At 33.8% G+C, this 22,126-nt stretch overlaps 1 protein-coding gene across 7 annotated transcripts; it reads left to right on the top strand.

Moving 5' to 3' along the window:
- Positions 1 to 1,986: 1,986 nt before the first annotated feature.
- On the top strand, positions 1,987 to 16,921 carry LOC110109624 (probable E3 ubiquitin-protein ligase ZFP1). 7 transcript variants are annotated; one of them, XM_028696046.1, is made up of 10 exons: positions 1,987 to 2,207; positions 2,550 to 2,614; positions 8,271 to 9,786; positions 14,626 to 14,767; positions 14,893 to 15,522; positions 15,600 to 15,767; positions 15,849 to 15,979; positions 16,061 to 16,159; positions 16,248 to 16,394; positions 16,477 to 16,921. In XM_028696046.1, the coding sequence occupies exons 3-10, from the start codon at positions 9,697 to 9,699 to the stop codon at positions 16,636 to 16,638; spliced, it is 1,569 nt and encodes a 522-aa protein (XP_028551879.1). In that variant the 5' UTR covers positions 1,987 to 2,207; positions 2,550 to 2,614; positions 8,271 to 9,696; the 3' UTR covers positions 16,639 to 16,921. The 7 variants fall into 7 exon arrangements, with proteins under 7 accessions (XP_028551879.1, XP_028551880.1, XP_028551877.1 ...); XM_028696047.1 differs by having other exon boundaries at positions 1,988 to 2,207; positions 14,893 to 15,178; positions 15,290 to 15,522; positions 15,600 to 15,979; XM_028696044.1 differs by having other exon boundaries at positions 1,988 to 2,207; positions 15,600 to 15,979.
- Positions 16,922 to 22,126: the final 5,205 nt, after the last annotated feature.

The raw sequence follows: 22,126 nt of genomic DNA on the forward strand, positions 1-22,126 counted from the left end.
AGATCCACTTTTTATGAAACTGATTTTGTACTGTCGATATCGTTACTGGAGGAGAAATGATTCATCGTAGCTCGAGTTTGCAGTGTTTGCAAGATCTCACGGGGACTTAATGATGTTTAGCCATGAACGATGGTGAAAAATAATGGCTAAGAAGTCATCCTTACTGACGACAGATGGGTCGAACTGCAAAGAGGAACCTTATAGATTAGGGTTCTTATTAGGGGGTTTGAATATATTTGATCATTATCAATTTTATATAGACTATAAAAATAATAATGATCATTGAGCTGTCATAAATATTCGACTGGAGAATGCCATATATTTGGGACCTACATCATATTAGACTGAATTTATGTAACATGAGGACATTAGGATTTATTCAAGAAAAGAGATATGAGAATATGAAGGGATCTATTTTATTGTTGATACTTAATGCTTAAACTTTAATTTTGAAGAACTATAATTTTTTTAATAGTTAAATAGAAATAGAAGTATATATATAAAAGGAATGCAAGGCAAAAGATTAAAGTTACTTCTATTTTTAAAGAAATGCAAGGCAATAAAATAGATCCCTTGGAGTTGTTCGACTTAAAAAAATTAAAGAATTGCATTTAATTTAAAAGATTAAAAAAATTGCATTTCATTTTTATATGTAAAATGAAGTAGATATTGTTGCCCGAAAAAGAAATGCAAGGCAAAAGAATGCAATATAAAAGAAATGTGGTGTAAAATGAATACTTTGGAGTTGTTTGAATAATTATAATTCATGACATTACATTTTTTTTTGGTTTGGTTTGAAGTAAAGCGAATGCAACATAAGGTACAAAAACGTTGTGGCTGGCTAGTGGTTGGTAGCTGGAAGTGGTTGCTGGCCGAAGGTGGCCTTGGTGGTTGGCCGGAGGTAGTCGGCGGTGGAGGGTAGTGACCAGTGGTGGAAGCTGGTCAGAGGTGTTCGACTGTGGCATGTGGTGGCTTATGGTGGAGGGTAGTGGTCGACGATGGTGGCTGACCGGAGGTGTCCAACAACTGATGGAGGTGAAGGACAGTGGCTGGTGGTGGCGGCTGACCGACTATGGCACAGGCAGTGGCGGGCTATAATGGAGGTGGCCAATAGGTAGTGGCAATGACAGGGAAAATTATTACGTCCGGTGTCCGGATTCGTCTGGACATCAATCCAGACGCGCCACGTCACCTAGATACATCCGGGGCCTAGTATCCGGGTGACGTGGCGCATCTGGATTGGTGTCCGGACGGTCTGGTCACCGGGCGTAATAATTCGCCAAATGATAGTGAGTTTGCGATGGAAGGAATTCTAAATACATAAAAAATGAACTAGCTAATATATTTGAAATGCATTAAAATTTTACTCTAAATTCTTTTTATTTCAAATCAAATATTTAAAAATTTTTATATTTAAAATTCTTATATTTAAAATTCTTTAGTCTTTGCATTGAACACATCCGGGGCACAGTATCCGAGTGACGTGGTGCATCTGGATTGGTGTTCGGACGGTCTGATCACCGGGCGTAATAATTCACCCAATGATAGTGAGTTTGCGATGGAAGAAATTCTAAATACATAAAAAATGAACTAGCTAATATATTTCAAATGCATTAAAATTTTACTATAAATTATTTTTATTTCAAATCAAATATTTAAAAATTTTTATATTTAAAATTCTTTAGTCTTTGCATCGAACTAAACAATCCATTATATATAAAAAAAAACTAAACAATCCATTAGACAAAAAAAAAAAAGACATAACATGTCCCTCCACTAATGCTGCACGTCTCCTACTAATCCAAACGGAAGTAGAATTTCAACAATCACATGGATTCACGAATCTCGAGGTCGCTATTATCACACGAGTTTTTCCTTGCCTTGCATTGCCTTGCCACGTGGGAGCCGACTTCGGTAGACCGAAAACTGCAAATTGCGCGACCGGCCGACTCCCACTTTCTTTTATGTTAAATTGCCAAATGCCCCCGTAACAGAAAGGAAACTGCATCGGTTTCTTATTTCGTCAGGTTTTCCTCGTTTTCGTGTCGTGCCCTCAAGCGCTTGGATTGTCCCGTCTCCCATCCTTTTAGTTCTTCTTCCTCAGGGTAAAGGAATAGAGTAGTCCTAAAATCTGATCGGTTAATAGAAGTAATTGGGGCTGTTTGAGTCATTGGATCGGAGCTTCGGCGGTCTACTCGTCGCTTCGGGTAATTTCTCAAGAACATGAGCGATTCCATGGGTTTTCTTTTGTGTATTTGATGATCTTAATTTCGGGAATTCGGCGGGGTTGATCTCTTCATATTGCTTGGGGAGGGGATGAAACAGCAGCGATCGTTATTGAGTCTAGGTTTTTGGGTATTTGTGTTTTTGTTACTATTTACTTCCATATTTTGCAGAACATAATTACATCAAAATCAGTTTTATTAATATCTCAGCAACCGTAGTGGTGATGATGCTTTTGGATGTTGAAGTTTATCTGTTCCTAATAAAGTATGCACATGGTTTATGGAAAATGTCAATAATTCGTTACCTTTTTTCTTTTTTTCTAGGTTACTGCTGAATAACAAAGATTGACAGCGTTGATTTCTTTTGTCTACTTCGCATAACGAACGAGGTTTAGTATTCGTTATATTTTATGTTTCTTTTGGAAGGATTATTTCATCAACTTTTATTCATTTTATTATCCTTTTGATGCTTTTGGCATCGTTCCATACTTATACTTTGACATACATGCAGGCTCATATATGATTTTTTGTTTGCATTTCTCTCTAAGGACCTAATCTGCTTCTGAGGTCCATATAAATGATATTATCATAAACTTGATGAACAGGGTCCTCCTGTGTCCTTTAGTATTATATTAGAAATTGTGTTTGTGCAAATTGGCGAAGTGTGCTGGAATCAACTGAAATCTGTTTTTCAGTTCTGGTGGTGAGAAATAGGGAATGTGTATACTACATTAATTAGATTAGTTGGGGTTAATATGCAACATCAGGAATAGCAATTCTCAGCGTTTGCAAGAAATTTAGTTTGGGAATTTTGATAGTTTGGATTCTTTTATATCGAATTCAGTAAGGTCACAATTTGGATTCACTTTTTGTTTTGCACCTATGTTTTTTCTCCATTTTGAAAAATTGGTACTTGATAAAAAACAAGTTTGACAACCATATTTTTTTGTTTGTTGTTTTTGGAACAGAGTGTTATTTCATGAAATTGTGAAGACAACTGCATGGGTGTTTTTACATGTTTTGGAAAGTTGTTTTGCTGAATTAGGTTAATTAAGGATTAATTGGTGTCATAATTAAAATCATTGAGGACATTTTTTTTTTAAATTTTCCAACAATGAGGTTTATTTAATTAACTAGAATCATTAGTCAATAAATACCTGTTAAGGCCTATGATGCACCGACACTTCTCTTCGAAGAGGTATGCAGTGTTCGACATATATCAGACTCGACACTTGTTTAACACTCTTCTAACGCATGTCGGACATGCCAAAGTTGTGCTTGATTAAAAAAGTATTAAAAATAAATTGAACATGTGTGTCTTAAACATTTTATGGAATTGTTTTTAAATTATTTCTTTTATTTCAAAATTTTATTTATTAAAAAAGAAAAATTTTCTATTTCCTCTCAACAACCCCAAATTCATTGCCAATGCTTAATACTCCATTCCCCACACATTCCCATCTTCATTTCTCTATGATGGACTGCATCTAGTGTTTAACAATAACATCCAATGTCATCATGGCATCGACGCCTAACGTCATTGCAACATCCATATGTTTTAAAATCATCTCAAAATCAACATCAATGCCCGAGTCTTGATTGCATTGTCGTCTCCCCTCTCGATGCTTGTAACACGACATTCGCCCGACTAACGACATTCTAATATTAATCATTCTAAGAATAGATCTTAGTTAAATGAATTATTAATTTTCAATTATCCATAATATCTTGCTTACTCAAATTCTATGCACTATTTTAAAGATATACTAATTATAATACTTTGTCCAACCTATGTCCGTGTCATATATTTTCAATAATTGATGTATCTCGTGTTCGTATCATCGTGTCGGTGTCACCGTGTTCGTGTCTGTGCATCATAGGTTAAGGGTAATTAGAGATTCATTATTATTTTAATTAGTTTAGATCATAAACATTTAATTATTATTTAATTATAGTAACTTGTCTCAAAACAATTAGTTATTGAATCTTCAAGAGTAGTTGTTTGTTAACTTTTACTTGGGCTAAGTAAGGATTAATTAAGTTTTGGATATCATTGAATTTATTCTTATTAATTATTGTAACTAAGCATAGTATTTATAGGGATTAGATTTAGTAGATAATCAATTAGATTCTTAATGCTCATGATTTGAGCATCAAATTATGAAAAATGAAAGATATTATAATTAGTGCAATTTTAGCAATTCAATTTCTTGGTGAAGATTGCCAATTGTAGTGATTCTTCTTGTATCATATCATTGAGAATGAAGTGCCTCCCCTCAAAAAACTATGATTTCTATTTTTGATCTCCTGCCTTATTCAAAAAAAAAAAAAGTGTTTTTGTTGAATAGCCTAGCCGACCCAAAATTTTTTGCTCTTCTTCCATCTTGTACTCTCGTGGCTCGGCACTTGATCTCTCTGCCAAAAAGGAATGAGATGCATCTTCTGGAGTGGAAACCGTGATCAGGAAGGGAGTTCTTTCATAGCTTTGGGTTTTTGTTTTTTTTTTTACATTTTGCTTTGTACTTCTGTCAGAGTTCATGTATAGGAATGATTAAATTTTACATTACTTTGTTGGTTATATAATTTGTTTCCTTTATGATTAATGCACCTATATCTAATCCTAAAATAAAAAATAGTGATGTTATTGTCTCAATAAAGCACATTATTTAGATATCAAAGTCATTTGTGTTTATAAAACACTTTCTTTCAAAGCACTTTATTGTCTCAAATAGTGATGATAAGTTGTTGATATTATTGTTTTGTTTTACTATAGATAGATTGCCTAAATGCATCCTTGGTAGCCCACTTTTTTATACTATTGGTATTACATCGTTTTACATAGACAAATACAGAGTTACTTCTATGTATTGCTTGCTTGAATCCAAACAATTCCTTTTCTGCATTCAATAAAGAGAGAGTTCAACTAGCACATCTTTATCCATATGGTTTTAGCTCTATTGATTTGACAATCTTGATAATTAGTTGGAAAATTATATCATGAATATGCGATCTATCATAAAAAATTGATTACATAATAGAATTAGAAATCAGTGGATGAATGATACTTTAGTTTCAAACATTGTGAAAGAAATATTGAATTATATTGATAATAAAGTTTTTATTTAACTCTTCTAGAATGAGTAGCTGCTAAAAGTTGTAAGTTTTTTGTTTTCATCTTATATGTAATATTCTATCTTTTTAAACTAATAAAGTTAATAAGCAAAATTTTTAAAACTGCCAATATCGGTCCTAAGCCCATATGAAAAAAATTTAGGGAAAATAAAATAAAATAAATTATGCCCCCCTATCAAAATTCCTAGCTCCACCACTATTCTATCCCTTATCCTTTTCCTTTCTTATTGCCTCAGATTTCCTCTTTTGGGTCCAAATATCATTGTTCCATGATTTGCCTCCCGCAATATCTGCTACCATATCTCTTATTGCAACTTCTCGTTCCCCCAAGTTTACTCAGCTAAAATATTCTTCTTCTATCATTGTTTTTAAATTTAGGCTGGAGCTTGCCATGAAAGACAAGAGGCAAAAAAACGGAGTACTATATGTTGTTTTCGACAAAACACATCAGAAAAGTAGAAAGCCAGAGAAGGAAAACAACAAAATAGTTAGTGTCCAATATGTGGGAGTAACCGAATGCTTTCTAGCACAAGGAGTTAGGATTTGCTGTTTATAGTGAAATGGAGTGTAGTTTTTTACTGCGTATGGCAAGAAAGAGAGGGAAACAGTGAGAAACATTTTTCACAACTAAGAAAGACAGACAACAAGGTATATATAACTTGCTCCTTGGAATGCTAGAACTGTTAATTAAATTAAAAAAAAAAAACGACCTCTTCCTATACCTCTTAGATTTATAATTGTGGACTTAGGTCATAACGCTTGGAGGCTGTTTTTTCATCTTCTAGTCCATTGAAATAAGGCACAAAGCTTTTTCTAAATGTTTAACTTCTTAATAGATAATTAAAATTAGGAAAATTACACCGTACATAGCCCCTTCCCAAATATAATTTTGAAAATTAAGATTGTTTGCTTAATTTTAAGAAGATTATCTCTATATTAATGAATATTATGCCTTAAAAATTTTTGTTTTGGATGCACATCTTTATTGTGAATTCCCGAACATATGAAGTGAATTATCATTTTTTTTTATAAGAGTAATAGTTCTATTTTCTCTTAATGTTATGATCTAAGTCCGTAAAGATTTTAGGATTTATAGCAAGCAGTTCAGGTATTATTTTTAGAAGTCCTACTGTTCTATGGAACAAGTAAGATATACATTATTTTCTTTTACTTACTTTCAGCAACGATTGTTTTATGTTTTCCTTCTGTTTCTTGCTAAAAACAAGAAACAAATACTCTACGTTTTGAAGAAATTAAAATGATGCAGAAGAATTTACCCAAAGTAGGCATAGGGAACAATCATTTATTTATGTGGGTAGCAATGGAAACATGGGCCTATTATTTACTGGAGTGAAAAATAACCATTGCAAGTTTTCCTTTTGAAGCCTTTTTGTTCAGTCCTTTGATTTTTATTTTCTAACTTATATAGTAAGTGGAAGGGAAAAGAATTGGAGTGGTAAGTTAGCAATTGTATCACTTTTGAGGACAGAGAGATAAAACTTTGATGTACTTCAATATATCCCACTCTTCCGATCATCCTGCTATCTAGCCTCCTTGGTTGTGTATTCCATAGACAGATTTGATTATATGCTTAAAATGCTACGCAATTATAATTCGGACAACACTTTGTCTCTTCATGAAACAGAAGACAAAGCAATGAAGATGAATAGTTTTATAAGCAAAGGTTGGTGTTTTAAATTTCATAACTTTATTATTGAAGTGCCTTATCTTCATTTATTCTTAGTTATTCTAAATCATATTATTATTATTATTTTGAGCTTTTACAGTGCCCAGCCGGCAGGCAGTGATTAATTAATTGGCTGAAGTGGTTGATACTTGTTAATTTTTAGGAAAGTATGAATTAATTAAGGTTCTATTTTAGATCATTAATGTTTTATTAGTTTTTTTAAGAGAATTAAACTGGGACAATTAAATAATTCATTATTTAGCTCGTGCAATTGGTATTTAACTATACTTAGGCTAATTACACAATGTTTTTGTTTGTTCATTAAAATCTTTTAGTATTTAATCAAGAGGTCCGCATAGGATAAATAACTAAAGCAATTAAATATATATGTTAACTGGTAATGTACTATTTGTTGCGGTTAGTTTGGAATTAGATAGTATTTTAAGTAAATCGTGGTGGTTTAGTATTTTTTAATTATGATTATTTAAAGCTTTTATAATTAAAATACTATTCAAGTTCAAGTTGAAAAGTTAAATACATCAGTTTATGAAGATAAATATTATTATTAGAAGTTATTAATTAACCAGTAATTATGACGTAACTTAAAATAAAAAGGGCTAAATTTGATCTAATTAGGACAATTTTGTAAGATAGGATTAACTAAGGGCTTAATTAGGCTAGTTATATATAATTTTTTTCTACTATTTTTTGCTAACAATTTCTCTTAATTTCTACAAATCTGAAATAAGAAGAACATCAATGCACGTTTTCTTTCAATGGTCCATTTGGTTATTTGAAGTTAGAAACACGTTTTGAAAAACAATGGTGAAATTCCCAGGTGGAAGTTTGTTTTGGAAGAAGTCATTATTAACAAGTTCCATAAAATTCGTCAAACCCTGTTAAATGTAAGGATTTCATTTTAACAATCAAAGTGAATGAAAACAAAATAAGTATTTTTTAAAACATAATTTTTACCTACAAACGACCAAATGAGCCCCCTACCTAAGTGAAAAACAAAGAGAAAATCCAAACAAGGCCAACTTGTTCTTGCTTTCTTGGCAGTCTCCCAGTATTCTAATTATTGTCGTATAGAACATAGATACAAGATGCATTTAACGATTCATAGTCCATAATCTTCACTGACAACCATTAATCTAGGGTGGGTATTTGGTAGCAGGGAGCATTCTAATTGAATGTTTTCAACTGAATCATACATCGTGTTGCAGGCTTTTTTGGTGTCCTTCTGGAGCCATCGAGAAGATGGTTACATCTGTGATATTGAGTTTCTTGAAGATTATTAAGCATAAGCAGCTTGAATACGGACCTCTAATATGGTGTCCCTTTTTCTGGAGATTTTGGACATATCCTTTCTTGCCAATTCAAGAATTTTGGAAGAAAGCAATTGTGCTTCTTGAAAAAGATACCATGCCAACCCAGGGAATTTACTTTACATATCTGCAGCAACGATTATCTCAGTATTATCCTTCTGAAACTGCTGTAGGATGCTAGGGTTAAATCCTATGCATTGGGGTGTAGCTTAAATAATACACCAGCATTCCTTCCAATAGAATGATAACTGAATTATTCCATCGTAACCTAGCACACTCTCTGTGGAGGTCTGCATGAGGATTATGTTTGGTCACGTGCTTGGACCTTTTTCTATTTAATGGAGCCTTTCATTTTTGCTCTCAAGCTTTTATTAGAGAGTGGGCAGCCCATAGTTAACCAACGGTTTTGGTTTATGAAATTTTTATTCAACATGCCTTCATGCTATTAGAGCTTAATTCAATAGTGTGCGCACCCCCAATGGTGTAGAAGGCATGTTGCTCGATGGAGAGTTTGAAAGATCCCGATTTCTCAAAAAAGTAGCTTCTAGGTTAAGATCTGTGGTGGTCCTGAAGGAATATCGAACTTGAGTAAGTTCTATAAAATGCATACACACTTGCCTGCTGACATTCTCTGATTGGATAGGGCAACATTTGGGATCAACTCCTGCTTGTAAAGTTAGGCTGGCCATACCTGATACTTGGCAATGAAAAAGAATCATCTGTCACCAGCCTTGAACCCTTTTTGAACAATGATTTTGGGAGTGATCTATGGAAAGCCACATGGAGGAAGCTGCAGGATCTTGGGATATAGTGCAAGTTTGTATATACAGATAGGGAGGAAGATTGGGTTGTTTCTGGGGAATTTCAACTTCTCCACTGGGTTCAAGCACTTTAATTCAGGGGCTAGCATATCACCTGAAGGTTCATTTCTTTTCAGTGCAACCTCTTTTCTTTGAATTCATTGACTGTCCATTCACAGTATTTTATACAGTCCTTTGAATTTGGCATCCCCATGGCTAAGTCTCTCTCTCTCTCTCTCTCTCTCTCTCTCTCTCAATTTGGCATCCCCATGGCTAAATCTCAGTTTTGCTCTCGTATGCTTCTCCATCAGGCATCTAGTTTTGTCTTTGGTAACTCCTATAAATCTAAAAGATGATTTTTGATAAAGCAATAGTTGCCCCTAGTTCTAGACAGGTATTTCTGATGATGGTTGGGCAATATTTTCTGTTCTAGAAATGGAAGGAATGCATCCTCCATAACCTTAATATTGTTGTTGAGCACAATTTCAGCTATTGTGTGAAAGCTCCCGAGGAAGTTCTTCATTATGCGCATTCCGGTGGCCAGCATACTATTAGTTTTTCATAGTCTAATCTCTCTTTACATGGAATGGCCTCCTTTTACAATGGTTTCTCAGGTACCTTGAATTTGTGTTTTTTTTTTTAATTAAAACTTTTGTTTTTTAAATTTAAACTAGAGTCTTATTACCATTTTAACAAAAGTTACATGTGCAGCAATTTTGTTATTTTTGAAGAATCCCCAAAATTTTAAAAATATTTTGTTTATCATGTTTTCTACTTGGGTTTGTCATATGCTTGTGGAATGATAATAAAATATACAATTAGCAAAAATTTTGAGCATATTGTTCTTATGTAAACATTTTTGTTGCATGTTAGATATTACTTGGAATTTTAAATGCTATAATTAGATGTAGCAAGTTCTAATATTGTGGTAGAAGGCCCAAATTATATTTTTGGATTGTACAAAATACAAAAAAGGTAGGATCAAACTATTTGCAATTATATGATGATATCACAAGAAATATATGTAGAATAAAGAAAATAATGTTAAGACATAGAGAATACATAATTTATTGGGTTCAACCAACAATGGAAAACATACCCAGCATAGAGACACATAATAAATCCATTGTAAATAGATGGAGAAGTGCAAATAAGGGTATCATACAAATATATATGTAAACATCTACAGTAATCAACAAAAATGAAGGATTAGATCTCATTTAATCTTTGATCAAATTTTTGTTACTCGACCTCCAAGAATACAACAATAATTTATCTCTTTCTTGAAAAGTGGATTAATAAATTAAAACATGAATCATCATAACCTCTTTGATACCCAAATTTGTTAAAAGCATAATTAGTTGCAAATCTAAGATTTTACTTTTTGCTTTTTGCAAATCTAAATTGGGATCACCATAGTCACTTGGTTAGTAAGATTTTGCTTTTTTCAAATCTTTTAAACAAAAGTATCACCATCTTTAAGTTTACTTCTGATGAAGTGGTATCTTCTAACAATATGCTTGATTCTCTCATTGTCAAGCTATTTGAATGTCACTGTAATTACAAAATACAACGAAGCTATTATAGGGGCTATTTGGTTTGTTGTATTTAGAGTGTAAAGTAATTCAAATGCAGGGTTTTTGAAAATTTCAGTATTTGGTTAAAAGTAAAGTAAAATTTTGATGCAAAAAAGTGTATTCTAAATATCTCAGCTAGTGCATTTGCGGTGTATTCCAAACCCGCTCAAATCGGGCAAGTTCCGAATACTGAGCACGAAAGACTGAAATGCGGGAATGAGGCGCTAATGAGACTCTTCGTCTCTTGCAAAAGTCTAGCCTTCTCTGCCATTCTCGCGAATCTAGGGAAACTAAATCCATCTCGGTTGTTCATCCTCACGTAATCCAGCTCACGTCACGCGAGATATGCCATGATCGTCCTTCTTCCTCATGAAATCCAGTCTTCGGGGGTGTGTACTTTCTCTCTCGCGAAATCCATTCTGGAGGTGGTCACCAAGTCTGTGGGTGGAGGGGAATTTGGAGATTCTCCAAGGAGTCATCGGGCATTTCTATCTGGTTTAGGTCTGACATCTTAAGCAACTGCAAGCCTCAACTCCCCCTCTCATGTTAACACCCCTCTTTTGTTGTTGTGTGCGATCGACACACCCAAGTAGTAGCCCAATTCCACCCCCGAGCAGCCATACGACTTCGATTCGGACTCCATAGTAGCAGCCCTAGCCATCAATCTCCGACTCTAGGCCCGGCTAAGACCACCTCACACTGACTCTAGCATCCCTTACCAACCCAAGTACAAAAAATATTCAAAATATATTATTTTTAGTTTATGCTGCATATACCTAACCAAACTAGAAAAATAATTCCTCTGTATTTACTTTGTAGACAACCAAATATCTCCAAAGTATTTTAAAAATACTGCATTCACTTTACACTATATTTACTTTACAATGCCTTCCTTTTTTAGGCAACCAATCAGTCCCCTAGTGTAAATCAAAATCTCTATTCAAACATCCTAGCCAAATAATCTTTAAGAACTTCAATTAGTGCTATATATTCTATCTCTATAGTGAACAAGTAATTGTAGACTTAAGATATGCCTTCCAAGGAATAACTCTTCTTAAGATGGTGAAGATATACTCAGCTTGAGGTCGTCTACTATCAAGATCATTGGCATAATGAAAAATATAAAATCCCATATTTGTGCTTGGCATACATCAAACTATAACTTGTATGGCCATGGAGAAACCTTATAATTCATTTCATTTCCTTATAATGGGCCTTGCAATGCTAATCCATAAATCAATTAATTGGATTAACATGTGAAATATCCAAGTTAGCGCATTTGGGTACTTTAGCCATATTCTTCTTCTCTAATGATTGAGAGGAAGTTGTTGAGAATTGAAATTAATTTGCTAGTTGAGAAATTACAAGCTTCTCATTTTTAGCACCAAACTTCTCTAACACTTCAACATAATTTTATTTCATTAGAAATAAAGTTTGATAAGATAAGTTAGAGTTAACGGTATTCAAATACAACTTGGGATGAGATACACCATAAAGACTTATAGGTTACTAACTCTTAATGTTTGTAAAAATTAGCCACTTTTAATGTAAAAATAGCAATATACTTATTTTATTCAAAACAATAATGAAATAGTTGCAAAAATTTGAAATCTCAAAAGAAAATTGAGGGAAAATATAAAATTTCAATAAAAATTAAGATATATATAACAAAAAGGAATGTCATATTTCACACTAAAAAGTGGCTAATTTTGGATTAAAACTTAAATCATGCATATTCACCAATAATTAATTAAGTATATAGAAATAGAATGATAGAAATCACCCATTTGAAGTATTAGGCCTCAACCTAGTGTAAGGAGACTCACCCCTAGAAAGTAGTCATCATGACATGTGCATTCAAAAAATTCACTTCAACAATAATTAATAATTGAGAAAAGTTAAAATTTTATTTTATCATTCAATGGTTAATGGATTTTACTTGCATCCTGAGTCATATATAATATATATATAAACCAATGGAGGATCAAAAATAAGAAATTCTCATAATTCTCTTATCCATTTAAAAGTTTTAAGCTTCATTTCTCCTAGCATTAAGCAATAGGAGTTATGCTCATGTTTTTCAATATTACTCACTCTATATATCCCCAAAAGGAAAACCAATTAGTTTGCAATCTCATTGCATGCAAATTTCGTAACCGAGTAGTGTAAAGGAAACATTGTAGTCAACATTACATCAACAACAACAACAATAACATCAAGCCTTTGTCCCACTACAAGGGTCGGTTACATGAATCATTTTTCTCTATTGTGTCCTATTAAAATTCAAATTATCCTTTAATATTAAAGGAAATAATTTATGACAATCTATATAAAGAAGATAATAGCTTACTCTAAATAGCTCTCGGGACTATAATAATTAGAATTTCCTTCTATGGTTTTGGGACTATGCAATTAACGCATTCCATTAGTGCCTCCAGGCTTCAATGGCTCTTGGGATGACAATTAATTTTAATAAGTAATTAAAAGGAAATTGTAGGTGATTAGTATAGCAGGAAACCATAGGAACGAAAGTTGCATATGAAGATATTCCAAAATCTTGTAAAATATGAAAACTAAAACTATAGAATTTTCTTGATGCTGATTGAACTAGGACCCTTGCTATAATTGTAAGGCTTAAAACTAAATAAAAAATATGTGAGACAACCCATTCTCAGTAGGATGAACATCATAAACATGTTTTGTACTATAATGAATTAGAAAATGAAAATATAACAACCACAATACACTTGGTTCATATTTCCAACAAATAAAGACTTTTAGATTTGCATCATAAAATGTTAGGGTAATTAGGTAATCACAATCGTGAGAGGAAATAAAAAATTGCAGCCTACCAATTCCTTTAATAGCTGGTCTTTTGTAGGCTGGTTAAAACTACTCCCCCTTTTTTTAAATTTTTATTTTATTTTATTTTATTTTTTTAAGCTCTAAAGCTAATAAGTGCTCTCGACTCTTCCGAACTAAAAATAAAAAAAGATTGATTGAGGCAGTGCCTCAAACTGCCTCGAGGTGTTACACCTCAAGGCGTATGCATCAATGAAGAAAATTGTAAGCCTCGGCCAAATAAGAAAGGCTTAAGCCTCGGCCAAATAACAAAGGCTTAAGCCTTGAGGCGTCCTAGCTGTACCTCGAATTGAGGCACGCCTTAAGATGTATGCTTCAAACGCCTTTTTAAACCATAGTTGAGAGAGATTTCTTTTGATAATAATTGTTGGAATTAACTAGTTAGTCATATATTTTGCAAAGCGAACTTGGGATGAGGTGAATGAAAGATTTTGAAGTAATGAAGAATGGTTCTGTGGCTTGGCATAAAAGAAATGGCACCTAGGTTTTATTGAATCATTTTTGGTCGGGATTTGCAATTTCAAATCTAGCTTTGTTTAGATTAGAATTTAAGTACTTGTGGCTTATTGTTTTGGGCCTGGATAGCTAAAAATTATGAAAACTTAGAAATACTCCCCCAACTATTTGTATGTGGCTAGTTTAATCTCAGAGTATCATATTTTTTCGTTTTAGTCTCTGTACTATACAAAATTGATCGGATGGACTAAATTGTGATCAATTTTGTATAGTCTAGGGATTAATTGGGATCATTTGTATCATGATTTATATATTAGGGGTCATTTTGAGTCAATTTTATATAGTTGTGAAATTAAATTGGAGAAATATGATATTTGAGAACATAGATTGTCCAAGCACAAATAGTTGTGGGGCTATTTTGAAATTTAATTTTTTTATTTATGCTCGAATCACTTCATCACTACAGTGATTTATTGTTCTTTGGTTCATAAATCTAAAATATATATATATATATATATATATTCTGTGAATGATTGATGCTTAATCACCACTTGTCAGTGTTCTTTCAGACCTTGTTTTCATCGGATTAAAGTTGGCAAGATTATGGAACCAAGGAATATTTTCTATGCATCGCCACTGCCTGAATTCCACCACGTCCATCTCTTGAATCCTCCAAATGTTAATCCCCAGAGGCACATTGGTAACTTCTCTTTATCCTTTTTTTTTAAATGTTTTATGTTTATCCAAGCTAGTTCATTGATTTAGAAATGCCTTTGTCCTTTATTGGAACTCTGTTTTCTAAAAATGTTGATATTTGACTCGCAGGAAGTACTATGCTGGGATCAAATGAGCACACGATAATGAATTATAGTGTGAATTTTCGTCATCAAAATACTACTAATTCTGGAGCAATTTGTGACAACTATCAGCATCCCGTGTTTACTGTTAGCAGTAATCACAAAAATCCATGCCAAACTCAAAATGTGCCTTACTGCTACAATCAACTTGCTAATCAGACTGGGACAACCATAGTTTATCCACCAGCGGAGAGTTCTAGGATGGCATTTAAAAGGAAAACTCCTGCACACCCTGTTTATGAGAATCCCTATCGGTATCAGTTTACTGGAAGTTCTTCCAACTTTCCAGTTCCCCCTAATCATTTTCAGCTGGAGACTCTGCCAGTTTGTTCTAGGCCTCTACAACCTAATGGCAGTGTTTACGGGTATCATCAAGACGAGACTCGTTTATCTGTTGGTGAAGAATATCCGAGGAATGTAAGAATCCGGCACGGTAATGCTCCTCAAGCCGGCCTGAACCCTGCATGGCAATCATCATCTAGTAGACCAACACAGCGGTTCCACTCATCAACAAGCATTTCAGCTTCCACTGTTGCTGGTGGGCAATGGCACCACAATGCTCCACCAGGAACATATTCCCAGTGGAATCATCCTACAAGTTAGTATAATTTATACTGTTAATCCTTTTTTTTTGTTGGTCTTCCCTTACACAGCCTTGTCTTACTATTTCCTTAGCTGCAGATGCTGGCTGCTCCAATAATCTAATGAACCAGTATGTTTTAAGAAATTGTGTTTTTGGTGGCGATGCTGAACAGAATAGTACTTGGAACTCAGATAACGGTAGAAACTCATATGCAAGAGTACCTAATCCACAACCTTCTGACGCTCAAGACGCTTGGGCAGGTCCAACCAGTTATGAGCAAAGACTAGCTCTTAATAGGACCTCTTCAAATTACACTAACCTGGCTGCTACTGGTCCTTCAGGAAGTGTGTCTGTTTCATCGTCCAGTATTCCTCGGCTAAACATTCTTCAAAACAGCTCTACAAATCGAGTTCCGAGGAACTTTAATGCAACCTTCATCATGGGAAATGCACAGCGTGGATGGACATCTCAGGTCAGTGGAGCTAATCCAAATATACTATTTTGGAATCTATCTACAAAAACCTATCTTCATCATAATGAATTTATCCCTCAGAGTTTGCCTGTGATGGATGTTCCTCCCCCTGCTTATGCTTTCGATTCGTTGGATGAACATAGAGGTCTAAGACTCGACATAGACAACATGAGCTATGAGGTCTGTAAATCCCCCTCAACTATCCATTACCACCTCTGAAGCTTCTGATTTCAATATATCAATTACATAAGTTCTTTATTAACTACAGGAACTACTTATGCTAGAGGAAACAATTGGAAATGTCAACACCGGTTTGTCTGAAGATCAACTCTCCAGGTGCTTAACAGAGAGAATCCATTGTTCGTCAGCTTCAGCTCAGGATGATCAGGATGAAACCAGCTGCCCTATATGCTTGGTAAAATCATCCATATTTTCCTTCAATCTTGCAAGGTAATATCAAGCATTAATCTTCTATATCTCATTTCATTTGGGAACAGGAGGAGTTCAAGGATGAGGACAGCCAGGGAGTAATGAAGTGCCAGCATGTCTATCACGCCACCTGCATCAAGAAATGGTTAGGGTTAAAGAAAACCTGCCCAATTTGCAAAGCTCTGGCGGTAGATGATGATGTGAAACAGAAACAGAAGGTATCTTTATGATCAGCCATCTTAGCTTTTGCAATCTGCCTTTGATAATTGTAAATAAGATAGTAAATCGCACTATATTTTAAGGATCTAGAAATTGTCATTTGTTCAATTGCATCGTTAATTTCGTAGCAATTTATTGATTTGTGCATTCACTTATTTTTTCTTTTAATTTAATGCGATGAAAATAAATAGTGCAAATTAGTTCTCTCCAATATATGATTGGAGTGACTGAATGCCAAGATTGTATCCCATGATTCTTGTAATGCAAATTGCTTATTTAATCTTTCTTTTTTTATGAGCTGCGAGCTATTTATTCTTATAATTATGTTGAATCATATATTAAAATCATTTTATAGTACAAAAGAAGTAATAAGAAGCAATAAAAAAATCGTTTCAAATGAACCCAAAATCTCGGCTTCTGAGGTCGATACAATTACATTAATTTATATATATATTGTAAGCCTCTCATAGTCATAGTTTAATAAAAGCATCAACTTTTGAAACAAGATTCTTATCAAGAAATTGAAGGATGAAATTATCAAATTATCGAGCCTCATTTGGCTCATTTTTGTATTATTCGACATATAAATAATTGAAGAATATATTATATCAACATATATAAATCATCAATTATTATAATAAATTATTTTAGTTTAACTATCATTATTAACCTAAAATTAAATTTAACGCAATTGTTGCTCTGAGATAATGATATCTGTCATCATCCTCCGGTACTCAAATGTTGGCTAATTGGTTGTTGTGCCATTTATAAATTTCTCATTGAAGAATTCAGGCATGTTTGAGAACTCAATTTGCCTTGAAGGTGAAAATTGTTTTGTTATAGTTGCTTATATGACATGTTTATCTATTGAAAAAATTAAGATAAGCAAAATGTTTATTTTTTTTAACAAAACCAAATTTTATTCAATAAAGAAAGAGGGATACAACAACGATCGACCAACAGCCCGAAGTACAAATAGTAAGAACATAAACAACCATACAAAGAAAGAGAAGCAGCAAATAAGGACTCAAGAGTGGAGGTCCCCCACATCAACCTCGTAGCCAAACACGGACCATCCATAGGTGACAGAAGAACAAAAATAGTCCACATTCTACCAAGCAACAAAAAGAGGCACCCAAGTTGCCAACTAGCCCAGCCAGCCAGCGAAGCAGGGGGCCTCCTCATCCTCGTCCAGTCACAATCTAAAACCATCGACGAATTAACAAAAACCAAAGGCCACACCCTATTTCTTCTTGCCTTTGCTTTTAAGCTTCTTTCCACCCACATTAGAAAAGCCATGATCAATAGAGAGTTCATAATTTCCTCCTCAAACGATTCCTCCCCGTCAGAAACAAGAGAGTCCTCCAAAATCAACCAATCAGTTTGAAGCAAAACAGAGTTTTTCCCAATCTTAGCCATATGGACTTTCATTTCAACATCAGACATAACATATACAGGGATTTGAACAAAATTGTCATTGCTATCAACACCAACAATAGGACTTAAATCCGATTAGTCATGGACCTGTAAACTCGATGCCAGATTAATAGAAGAGAGACAACCTCCGGACTCTCGATAACCATCAAAGACAATTCCATACAACCTATCAAATTCTGACTGGGAGAAACAGGTGAACCAGAAAGCCCATCACCCACATCCAAACCGCATGGGGTAGACAAAGAATCCACACAAGATAAAACAATTTTATAATTCAAACCACATTTCAAAACACCAGGCTCACTCGAACATAACCGTGAAACCTGGGCTACAAGAGCCACTCCCTCCAAAACCACAATAGAGTCCTTCTTGATGAAATTATAATGAGAATTAACAGGACTAACCCCTTCACAAACCATAACATTCTCATCACTATTCACTGCATGGTCTTGTTCTAAAGGGACCAGAGCATTCGCGGAATCCCCAACTACAAGGATCAACACAACAAGGGCAGGGGGGGAGGAGGAATTGAAGCAGAATTCTCAAAAACCTTAATAGGAATCCTATTAAAGTTCGACAGAACAGCCACTTGAGGACGACAATTCCCTACCGCATGGCCAATACTTTTGCAAGAAGCACAAAAAGAGGGGAAATCACCCATAACCACTTGTTGGACATAGACAAACTTCTCAGAGCCTAACCACACCTTATCGGGGTATGATTTGGTGATATCCATCTCCACTAAAACATGAGCTAGAGACCGTATGGATCCAATAGATGTAGCATAATCTATTTTCAAAGGTTTGCCAAAGAGAGCGGCCAAAGCATGAAGAATTTGGGGGGAAAAGAGGTGAGGTCGCAGTTGTAGAAACGATATCCAAATAGAGATCACTGGCAACTCCACACCGACATCGACAAGGGGCGACCACTTAGTAACTTTAAATAACAATTAAAAACCAAATACGATATATGAAAGTAGACCCTACTGTAATCAAGGTCATTTGTGTGCTTAATAAAAATGTGCGTTGAATCCAACAGGGTAACCGAAACCTCCCCATTCAGCTTGAGATTGAAAAAACATCTATGGATGGTATCCAGAGAGGGTCATTTAGAAGGAAAAAAATCAACTAACGAGAACTGAAAAAGCTTAGCGAGAGCCTCAATTTCCTGGTCCGAGATGTAGAGGGAAGGCAAGCCATGGAAGGAGGAAGCCCTAAGTTCAGGAAAATCAGTGACAGAAGAGGAGCCCGTAAGAACATCAAAAAAAGAATGAGAAGAAGAACCCCCTAAAAAAATGAGGGTCGCAAAATTTTGTCGCCATCTGGCACATGTCAGAAGAGGAAAGAGAAAAACTAGCAAACCAAAATCAAAACCAGAAAAGAAAGGAGACTTCCCTGAAAAATACAGAGAAGACCGATGCCACCGAGGCGAGTAGCCCAGCAGCGCAGATAGCACCAGAGGAAGCTAGGGCAAAGCCCTAGCAGAGCGTGCAAAACAATAGAGAGTGAGGAACGTCTCTCGAAGAAAATGTACATTTACAGGAAAAGTAGTAAAACTTGGGAGGAGTTTCAAATTTACTGATAAGTTGAAACCTATAACACATCATCTCCTCGAAGAATGCAACGTTCTCCAAACTAGTCTCCATCTTCATGGCATGTTTCTTATTTTTCTTTCTCAATATCAAAGTTTTATTCCGCTAAAACTCTAAAATTTGTGGACTTTTCGCTGGTTATTTTTTTACAACGAGCACCAATTGTATTTGCTTGGCCGGGTCATCGGGTCATGAGCTATAAAATATATATTGAAAATTCACGTGCATAATCAACGTGTCATAATTTCATTGGATTCCATTTACAAAGCTACGCTCGGACTCTGCACGTAATAATTTCTCCAAATAAAGAGAGATGCGTGCAAAATCCAAGCAAGAGGAGGCTAGTTGAGGGGGTTTGTTCTAAGCCTAGAGTGAACTAGGTGCGGTTCCTAGAGAAGCCATAGGAGCGAGCTTCTTCCAGGATTAATGCTAGAGTGAGAAGAAGAATTGGAAGCCCTACTCATGCATGACTTAGGTGGTTCCAAGAAGAAGATATGAAAGGTTCTCCTAGCTGATTGATTATTGCTTATGATGGACGCTTGGTGCAGGGTTTACTTGAGTTAAGGGTTTTCTTCTTTTCTATTTAATCAAGATATAATCATGTGATTTCATTCCTTACATATTTAGATGAAAAAGTTTGCATTACGTTTTTGAATATCAACCTAGATCCAAAGCATGTTAAGAATTTGTAACTTGATGTACATCATAATAAAAGCTTAGCCATTTTTCTCCTTGTGGATGCAGGTATAAACATGACGAGCCACATAAATCCCTTATGTTCTTATTTTCTTGAGGCTGATTTCTGTTTTTTTTTCCATTAATCTTATTTGCAAGAAGGTTTAGATTATTGTTTAGGAATTTTGTGCTGGATGATTTTGGTGAGAAATGACTATTTGCAAGGTTACAACTATATATTTCTTATTAATTAAATGTTTAATCCTATTTATTTTACAAAATTCAATCAACTAATTTTTTGGTTGTTGCAAGAACCTCATAGTCATCTTGAGCATAATTTAGTGAAAAAGAGAGTTCTAATTAATTGGTAATTAATTAGATAACTTATTCTTTATTTATAGAAATCAATATTTTATTAGCTAATTTATCGTGTTCTAATTGTAGGCAAAAGAATTTTGAATCTAAATCTTTCATATAAGTGATTTGTGAGTGCTTATTTGCAACATAGAAATAACATATTCTTTTATATGATTCAAACACTTAGCTCAAAAAGTCTTAGTGATTGTCATTTTGAAAGATTCGATCCGAGGCAGTTGGGTTTACAACAATATTAACAATTATGATTTATAGGAAGATAAAAATTTTATATATTCAGAAAACTAAATGGGTTGGAGAGAAAATTAAAAAGATTGATAGTTTATAATTTAAACTATGTTATTCATATAGAAGTCATGATAGAAATAGTATAATTATAGATAAGAATTTGAAGGATAATATTGTAGAAAATAATATATAATTAGAGATTAAATTATAACTTTAAGGATTATTTTTGTTGTTAAGATTATTAATATTACAAGTATTTATACTCCTCAAATAGGTTTGGATATGCATTAAAAATTTAAAATTTTTAAATGACTTAAAAGAAATAATACAATGAATACCTCTTGAAGAATAAGTTTTTATTAGAGGAGATTTACATGAACATTTTTGTAGAGGTAGGAGATTTTAAAATATTTATGGTTGATAGGAGTTTGGAGAAACCATGAAACTAATGGCGGTGATAGGACCATATTAGATTTTGCTCAAGCCTATAATTTTGTATAATATCTAATTTAAGAAAAGAGATAAGTATCTCATCCCTTGTAATAATGGACATAATAAAATTTAAATTGATTATTTTCTTATTAGAAAATAGATCGTTTAGATAGCAAAGATTGTAAAGTTTTTTTAAGAGAGAGTTTATATACTAAATATCACTTATTAGTTTTAGACTTTAAGATGAATGGGAGAAATATGAAAATAAAGTAAAATATTATCCTAGGATTAGATTGGGGCATTTAAAGAATTCTAACATTTTTTTTAAAGTAAGATTAAAAATCTAAAGATTTTGATTGTGTATGAAGAAGTTAATGCTATGTAGCAAAAAATAACTAGTGATATTAAGAATGTTGAAAAGTATATACTTGGAGTATAAAAAAGAAAAGCTTTTAGTGATAAAAATAGTTAGTGATCAAATCAAAATATTTTAAAAAATATAAAAAATAAAAAGCATTATTATAAAGATTAGTTTAGATGTAAAAACTCAAGAAAATGGAAAAGATATAGAAGGGCCTCTAAAGAGTTTAAGAAAACAATATAAATAATTTAGCTTTTAATGATATATACAATAGATTAGATAATAAGGAAGGTGAAAAAATGAATGTATAAGTTTGTCAAGCAAAGAGAAAGGAAAAGTAAAAAACCATGCTCAATTGAAATGTATTAAGGATAAGGATAAAAAAGAGATTTTCTCAGAT

Source organism: Dendrobium catenatum, unplaced genomic scaffold (assembly GCF_001605985.2).
Source record: "Dendrobium catenatum unplaced genomic scaffold, ASM160598v2 fragScaff_scaffold_716, whole genome shotgun sequence".
Classification (NCBI taxonomy): Eukaryota; Viridiplantae; Streptophyta; class Magnoliopsida; order Asparagales; family Orchidaceae; genus Dendrobium; species Dendrobium catenatum.

Bases quoted from the DNA above. Each gene is read 5' to 3' on its own strand.
- LOC110109624 (XM_028696044.1), top strand. From the start codon at position 9,697: ATGCGCATTCCGGTGGCCAGCATACTATTAGTTTTTCATAGTCTAATC. The intron at 9,787-14,625 runs GTACCTTGAATT...ACCACTTGTCAG, and splicing joins CTTTTACAATGGTTTCTCAG to TGTTCTTTCAGACCTTGTTT. The intron at 15,980-16,060 runs GTCAGTGGAGCT...TTTATCCCTCAG, and splicing joins AGCGTGGATGGACATCTCAG to AGTTTGCCTGTGATGGATGT.